Source organism: Austrofundulus limnaeus, unplaced genomic scaffold (genome assembly GCF_001266775.1).
Source record: "Austrofundulus limnaeus strain Quisiro unplaced genomic scaffold, Austrofundulus_limnaeus-1.0 Scaffold125, whole genome shotgun sequence".
NCBI classification, from domain to species: Eukaryota; Metazoa; Chordata; class Actinopteri; order Cyprinodontiformes; family Rivulidae; genus Austrofundulus; species Austrofundulus limnaeus.
In genome coordinates, this window is record NW_013952527.1 from 395328 (window position 1) to 404308 (window position 8981).

Genomic DNA, 8981 nt, shown 5'->3' on the forward strand with positions numbered 1-8981 from the left:
GTATATATATATTTGGTTTTGGTTTATTTTTATTATTGCATATAGTATTTTTTTAATGAAATGAACATTTTTTGAATTGAATTGAAAATAAATTGTTTATAAAACTAAATACATTTTAATAACCCATATATCACAAAAAATTGTTGTTTTTCTGCATGTCACAACAGTTTAAGTGGTTCTAGGTTTTATTTTTTTATGTCATTAAATTTCACTATGAAGAAACTGAGATTTATGGGGAAAAAATCAAACATTTTGCTAATGAGTTTGGTTTCCAGTTTTATGTTTATCTAAAAATATCAAAAGTAGCACTAACTTTACCGCCTGTGTGGAAGGTTTCCACAGGAAGTAGACACGCCACCCAGTAAGCTTTTATTAGTTTAACGTTTTGCAGATGGGATGTCTCTGTTTTGTCCTCTTGTTTATGTTCTATTTAACTTTTAATTCTTATTTTATGAAAAGATTTTAATCTTTTCTGTGCCCTTCAGTTACTCGTGGAGCTAAAAAGAGTTGTTTAAAACCCAAAAATTAAGCAGTTCATAAAAGCTTTGGTTTGTTTTTATCCAGAGAAATAAAGTAAAATTAGTAGAACAATTAGAAATGTGGGGTAAAAACATAAAAAACTGCAATCAAAGCAAAAGTCTTCTAAGCTGAGAAAAGAAGCTGCAGTTTACGATCACGATCAATTTCCTTTCATGGCACAAAGGGGAGACGCTCGCCCTGCAAGAATTTAATGAAAGCCGCGGCGGACCACCAAGTTTACGTTTGTATCATTGCAGAAAGGAGTTGGAAGCAGCAGCAGATGTTCTGCCTTTTTATTTAGGTTCTTGTGTGTGAGGTTGTTATAGAACCAGTGAAGCACCAACTTGTCTGCTGTGATAGGAAATTTCATTTAAAGCAACATGTATGAGTGTGTTATYTGAAATCCTGACAACACTGGCAAACACACAGTTTTTGTTGCCATCTTCTTTTATTGAATTGATGTCATTATTCGTTTCTTTTCAGTGTTCAGTTTTCTATTTTGAGGTTTATGTTTCTTGAATACACCATAAGTGGTCTGAACACAATCCATCCAGGGCCTTGATAGGAGAAAGGACCTCCCATGACCTGACGTGACCCCCACATACAAACAGCAACGGTATAACCTGGATATCTAAGAGTAAAATGATTTGTCTACTTCAGCTTTCAGTTAATTAAAAGCAATCCTAGATGTGGATTTTTTGACTAAAAGTTTTAAAATTTAGTTGTTTATCAGAATCCTTTAAATAAGAAAGCATATTTTGTTGATGTTTTACTAGCTTGGCCCTTGCTTCCCTTCACTTTCTTCAGGATTTCTCTGTTAGAATTTCAACCAATCAGCGAACAGAAGGAGAAGTTGTGAACAACGACGTTAATTTTCTGCACCGTTTCAGTCTGCCTGTACTTTTTTTGTACTTTTTTTGTACTTTTTTCCCCCCGTAGCTTACCTGTCTAATATCAATCTGTCACGAGATAGTGACAGAGTGAACAAATATGTTAAAAATATATTTTTAGAAAAGTTACATACTGCACCTTTAATGGCAGTGGAGGAAGTGAATGAAGACAGTCCTTCCAAATTAAATAAATTTGTCTCTCAAAGCCTGCAGCATCATTTACATCCTGTTCAGTTCAGTACTTGTCTCTTCCCAGCAGGGGATGGCTGTTTAGTGCACGTAATTTACTGTTAGCTTCTTAGCTTAGCTTCCTTCACGTTCGAGCTGGTGCACTATATGTCACGGCCAAATGTTAGCAACTGGGTAAATCAGATCCAATCGTTTTAAACTTCAACACAGGCCACCCCTTCTCAATAGCCGAGAGTCTAGACCAGGGATGTCCAAAGTGTGGCCCGAGGGCCATTTGTGGCCCCTGAACTGATTTTGCGTGGCCCCTGACTTCAGTTCAAGGATTATACTAATTTGTTTACAAATTTGTACCCCCCAGCACAGGTGTTTGATGTAGATGGAGACTTTCTATTTATTATTAATGGAAATTTATCACAAAGTAAAATCTAAGAGTAAAAACTGTTGGTAATAATATGTGTCTTTAAATAACCAGACATTTAGCTTTTCCCACATCTATCTACTGACTTCTACTGAAAAGCTGATTTTGCTGCACTCCAATCTGCTTTTAACATATTTATTAAATTCATCTGAATACAGCAAGCATTTTCAATGAGAGTGACCTGAATCCTGATTTTATTGATTGGAAGTGACTAAATTTGGTTATTTTTTTCCCCAATTGAAACCTAGAAAATTGCTAAATTTCTTTCAATAAGGGAATCCTGTAAAACACTTTAAAAGTTCTGGATCTAGATTAATTTACACGTCCATTTCCAGCAAGAAATCTGACTACTTTCTTTGTTTAATTGAAGTATTCAATGCTTAGTTTATTGCTGGGCAGGTAAAGGAAAAATATTTTTGGCCCTCAAGTCCTTCTGACTTTATGATTTTGGCCCACGTGACAAAATGTTTGGACAGCCCTGGTTTAGACCGACTGTACGAAGCAAAGCGAAGAACAAGGGGCTGGTTTTTACCAGGCTAAAAGTTTTACTAAAATGGATTACAAATCATTGCATTATGTTCACCTTACCAAACACAGAGCTAATGTTATGTCCTCAACACAACATTTTATTGTGACGGGGTTTTATGGATTAAAATGTTGAGTTTTTCTGCTGAGACTGAGTTTTGTGAAGTGAACAATCATTAAGGTGTTTTTATTTACGTTATATTGCAACAGTTTGATAATCAATTGTCAAAAGAGAACAAACTGTTATCTGAATGTTTCTGAACTGTGTTAATGTCAAAATAATATTGCAGTTAAAAAACCAAAACAGATTCATAACAACTAAGCTGAGCAGCTCTATATAATAAGTGGGAATGTGTTCAGTCAGAGCTGACCATCAGGACTGAACAGGGTCATTATGTGCTGATTAAAAAGAATAAATGATATAACCTGTCTGCGTGGCACCTTGTTAAAGTTCAGACATGTGTAACCTATCAAAATTTTATGTAAGTTATTCAACTTGACCCAAAAACATCTCATGAAACTGGAGCAAACATGTTTTTCTGGAGTCTGACTCATGAGCTGTCCTGACAGAGTTTCATATCATCGAGCAGACCCCTCGTTGATCCTGGAGGAGACCACGCAGAGGAGACACCCACCGTGAGTCAATGCTGCTCCCTGTGGAGCCGGCAGGTCACCCTGGAGACCACCCAGCAGGGGGGGAGCAGAGGAGATATGTGCTGGAGCTGACAATTCTTATTTGTGTGGATGGTGGTGGTTAGTTTGCTTCTCCAAGCTGAGAGGATTTTAAACAAAAGGTGGGTCCGGAAGGCAAGGAGGGGGGGTTTAGGTCTGCAATGAATCCTCAAACATAATAATTATGAAATCTCCTTTATTTACCCAACTCCYTTTTTATGTCAATAATTATTATTTATACAAAGTTATAGTGCTTTATTTCATCTCTTTGTGCCTGCAAAGTCTCAGGTGGTGTTTACCATGAAAACAACGTACTGGCGCCACCTAGAGGTTGGACGCTGAGAAACACCTGAAAATAAATAAATAAATAATTAAATAAAAATCATAAGCTGAAAGTAAACAGGTGATATTTACACTCATTAGTTTTTCTCATTTTTTAAAAATATATATTTTATTCATCCATGTAAAATGTGAGAGATTCTCCAATTTAAARATTAAGTTTGTTGGCATTGTTTTGTTTTATGTAAGTTTGTGCTTATATGACAATCAAAATGTCACAGAAGATTACAAGTTTACTGCCATCACCTGACTAATTTCAGTAAATAAATATCCGTTATTTATTTCACAAGTGTTTTATTGTTTGAATTGATGTAACTTCATCCTAGTTATGACCTGTGGGTGGTGAACAGTTATGAAAACATTTGGTTTGTGTTTAAAGCACYGCTTTTATTATACAACTTATAAAATGATCTATAAAACTTGTGTTGATTGTAAGTTTTAAAAAAATGCAAGGTTTAAATCTCATAAATTACATGTAGCGTGAAGTGACCCTTATTCTAAGAGGTTATGTTCCAGAACTGAACTCAWCTATTTTCTTTAAAAGTTTTTTTAAAGATCTTGACATACTGTCTTTTATTTCGGTACGTTTTATTGTACTTTAACAATTAATAATTAATATACAGACTTAATATTCTTCAAATTTAAGAAAAAAGTTTATGAAATGAATTTGTCTTTATTTCGGTGTTGCCATAAATGACTGAGGTCAGTTCTAAACAGTTGATCCAGATGAAGTGTTATTAAAAAAATGCCCAACATGTTCTTTTCTTTCTTTTGTTTCAGATACATTCTCATTGAGAGGCCAACAAAACATATACACAATGTCGGAATGGACCAGTCAAAGTCCAGACCTAAAGGATTTGTGGAAAGATCCGTAAAATGTTCACAAACGCTCTCCATCTAATCTGACTGAGCTGGTTAACAAAGAAGAATGGGCAAATGGGCAAAGCTGGTGGAGGAATGGCTGCAGCTGTAATTGCAGCTGCAGGTGGTTCCACAAAGTATTGACTCAGGGGGGCTTAATACTTCTGTACACCACATTTTTCACTTTTTTTTTGTAAAATATGTTTTGAATCATGTATAATAGCATACTGCCCTGTAGTGAAAAGATGTAGCATCCTATTGATGTTGATGTAGCAAGATGTTGTTTAAACCAGTAGATGGCAGTATAGGGCTACCATAAAACAATTAAAAGTTGTTTTTCCTGACTGGTGCTGAACTTTGTTTCCCCCTACAAGTTAAACAACTGGCTCCTAATTATTTGWTCCTCCTCCAACATCTGCAACCCTCACATGTAGAAGATTAAACCCAATTAATTTAATACAATCTAAAAGTTTTCAAATCCTGAAATGATTATGGTGTTTAGAAAAAAAACATRGTTACCCAAAACATTACATTGCTTGTGAGGAATATTACAAAATGTCATTTTCTAAATATAAGATCAAATGAGTTTTATCGTGCTCCAATTACAGGGGGGTCACACTCTTAAGCCTCCCTGGTAAGGTCTATTCAGGGGTCCTGGAGAGGAGGGTCCGTCGGATACTCGAACCTCGGATTCAGGAAGAGCAGTGTGGTTTTCGTCCTGGTCCAGCTCTACACCCTCAGCAGGGTCCTGGAGGGTGCATGGGAGTTCGCCCAACCGGTCTACATGTGTTTTGTGGACTTGGAGAAGGCGTTCGACCGTGTCCCAAGGGGGGCCTTGTGGGGGGTTCTCCGGGAGTATGGGGTACCGGGCCATTTGATACGGGCTGTCAGGTCCCTGTACAACCGGTGTCAGAGTCTGGTCATTGCTGGCAGTAAGTCGGGCTCGTTTCCGGTGAGAGTTGGACTCCRCCAAGGCTGCCCTTTGTCACCGATTCTGTTCATTACTTTCATGGACAGAATTTCTAGGCGCAGCCGAGGTGTTGAGGGGATCCGTTTTGGTGGCCTTAGGATCGCATCTCTGCTTATTGCGGATGATGTGGTCCTGTTGGCTTCATYGGAACGAGATCTGCAGCTCTCGCTGGAGCGGTTCGCGGCCGAGTGCGAAGCGGCCGGGATGAGGCTCAGTGCCTCCAAATCCGAGGCCATGGTCTTGAGCCGGAAAAGGGCAGAGTGCCTACTCCGGATCAGGGGGGTCGTCCTGTCTCAAGTGGAGGAGTTTAAGTATCTGGGGATCTTGTTCACGAATGGGGGAAGAAGGGAGCGGGAGATCGACAGGCAGATTGGCGCAGCGTCTGCTGTAAAGCGGGYGCTGTACCGGTCCGTCGTGGTGAAGAGAGAGCTGAGTCAGAAAGCGAAGCTCTCRATTTACCGGTCGATCTACGTTCCTACCCTCATCTATGGTCATGAGCTTTGGGTCATGACCGAAAGAACGAGGTCCCGGATACAAGCGGCCGAAATGAGTTTCCTCCGCAGGGTGGCTGGGCTCTCCCTTAGAGATAGGGTGAGAAGCTCGGTCATCCGGGAGGGACTCAGAGTAGAGCCGCTGCTCCTCCACGTCGAGAGGAGCCAGTTGAGGTGGCTTGGGCATCTGGTAAGGATGCCTCCTGGACGCCTCCCTGGTGAGGTGTTCCGGGCACGTCCTACCGGGAGGAGGCCCCGAGGAAGACCCAGGACACGCTGGAGGGACTATGTCTCTCGGCTGGCCTGGGAACACCTTGGAGTTCCCCCAGAGGAGCTGGAAGAAGTGGCTGGGGAGAGGGAGGTCTGGGCCTCCCTTCTGAAGCTGCTGCCCCCGCAACCCGACCCCGGATAGGTGGAAGAAAATGGATGGATGGATGGAGTTTTATCTTCAGAAATTGAGCTCACATAAACGTTTTTATGAAGAAATGAAGGACAGAAAACGAGACAGTCACCCTGACCCATCTATAACCCATTGTTTGTTCTAAGATGTAAACTAAAGATCTGTTCTTGTAAGGTCTGTCTCAGAGAGTGAAAAATACTAGAGTTTTAAATTTGGAGGTCTTCATTTTTAGATTTTTGTTGGAATAAATCTCTCAGTCATTCCAAGATGGCTACTCTGAAAGCATGTTTGTGAGTGTCTCTGCAAACAACTAAACGARAAAGTGGACTAAATTTTGGACTAAACAGCTTCAAAGACTTCAGATTACTGGAAATCAAGTGGAGGACAGTGAGAAATGTCCAAGAAGAAACAAAAAGCAATCTTCCAAACAAATGTGGACAAAAAAAAGAACAATCAAGAGGAAACAACCGAGGACGTTTCTTCAGTGAAAGCTACAGGTATGGCTGAAATACTCAAAGAATTAAGATAATTTAGATCTGAAACAATAGCTTTGGATCACTAAAGCGTTATATGTGCCATGTGCAGATTTCTCAAGTGTTTAAAAAATGGATGAAGCTGAAAAGAGAATTGCTGAGAGTGAATATTATGAAATGCTCTTACATGCCCTTCAAACACAAAAACAACACAGATGCGAGGAACTGGAAATTCCAGCCAGGAAAAACAAAATGAGAAACTACTCAGTAGAGGACCGACCCAGAAATATTTAGTTGGATTTCAGTCATAGGCCATGAAACAAAAGGTGCTGCAGGTTGATTTTATTTCCAGCRAGACTGAAAGATTTTTGTGAGGATGGGAAAGTGAARGAGTATAATGACCCCCAGGCTGCTGCAGCTGGATTACAKACAGTAAGTTTTGAGTCAGCATGGATATTCCAGAGAAGGAAACGGATCTGAAGTCAACACTGCAGACCACAGGATGGACATAATAATTAATTCAATAAATTACAAGTTAAAGAAGGGCCAGGAATATTGTCTTTTTTTCTATCAAAAAATATTGAACCGTGACGCTAAAGTATCAAACTGAACTGAATCGTGAATTTTCTGAAAGAAAAAAAAATTAAATTAAAATAAAGAAGTATGAAAACATAATTATTTAATACATAATTGTCATAATTAAAACAGTTTTATCCAACTAAAACAGTCAGCACTCATATCCTGAATTTGTAACAGAATCTCAGAAGCCTACATCACACCAGCAAGAGGCACATGTTCATTTTGGCAAGCAGCTGAGGTGTGAAGCAGGGGTCCTGCACATGAAAATCGACTCAACCTATGCATTTCCTAGTCATTTGAAGAGCATTTGACTAAATTTATAGGATTAATAAAACCTTAAATTGGTTTATTATCWAGGTAAAACAGTGAAAACTAGTCTTTAATGTGTACTTTATCTGAAAATTATACTTATAAACTGTATTACCCTTAATTTTCACTCWCAACATTACGTGGATGTGGGACTTTTCTTTTTCTAAAAGAACTTAAGTAACCCCTGTGACCCTGAAAAGAAGAAGTGAGTAAAGATAATGGRTGGATGGAATTAAACAAAATTTATACTCGCTTACGGTAATGTGAGTAAATTTAACATCTTTCCACCTCTGGCTGTCCCTTATATGATACAGATTTATAACACAAACAACAGATGATAAACAGTTTCTGTTTACATTTCTTTAAGCTGAGACTGTTATTCTATAAGCTTATTTTTTTTACATCAGAATATATTTCTTAAACCGTATTATAAAATCTGTGGTCTGTTCTTTACTGCTTTTTAAAAAGCTTAAACAACAGAAACGATATGATAAGATTGTAACTGGGATTAAGTTATCAATCCCGTGAGTCCAGAGTCTTTCTGACCGTATCATGCAGCCACAATAAAACACTGGAATTTCACAGCATCGATTATCTTAATTGTGCAAAAATGCTGTAAGAGCAATATGTCGCTTCTAAATWGCTTTGTGAATACTTGGTGAGGTCAGAGTACCCTTCACAAATGAAGATGAAGACGTACTTGTTGGTTGTGTGTCTGTACATGTTGTGTATTTATGGGGGTCGGAGCAGTGGGCAGTATGAACAGCAGGACTTCATGCTTCTTGCGGGCCCTCTGACCCAGCAGRGGATCAGAACCTCCGGCAGTGAGAAAGAAGCCTACGACTGCAGTCATCCAACGCCTCCTCTTTCTAAGCGGTATTTTCAGTCCCTCCAAGGCAAAGGTGTGACTCACTTCAAAGTGCCGCTGTCATGGGCTCGACTCCTTCCCACGGGGATCCCCAGCGAAYCCCGACAGGCTGTGGTCAGGTGTTACCGGACCCTGCTGAAGCAGCTGCTGGAGGCGGGCCTGCAGCCTCTGGTCGTCATTCATGGATCCACAGTTCCAGGCTCTCTGAGGTCCAGGTATGGGGGCTGGGAGAGTCGGGGTCTGGTCGAGAGGTTTCAGCAGTACGCCGAGTTTGCCTTGAAAGAATTTGCACCGTTGGCTCGATCATGGCTGACATTTAGTGACTTGGATGGAGTCTTAAGAGAAGTGCAGGCTGCAGACGCTCACAGTGTTCTGCAAACTATCATCCAGCTCAGTGAGAAYCTTTCCCAGTTTTACCATCAGAACTTTCCTGATAAAGGTGAGAGAGCTTGTGAATTATCACAGGTATTTTGTTTTC

At 39.7% G+C, this 8981-nt stretch overlaps 1 protein-coding gene across 1 annotated transcript in view; it reads left to right on the forward strand.

The window, feature by feature from the left end:
- Positions 1 to 8384: 8384 nt before the first annotated feature.
- Positions 8385 to 8981, forward strand: part of LOC106522267 (lactase-phlorizin hydrolase) — a 12720-nt gene continuing 12123 nt past the window's right edge. The window contains exon 1 of the mRNA XM_014015218.1: positions 8385 to 8942. Coding sequence (XP_013870672.1) covers positions 8411 to 8942 — 532 coding nt within the window. The 5' untranslated portion in view covers positions 8385 to 8410. The remainder of the gene's footprint in view (positions 8943 to 8981) is intronic.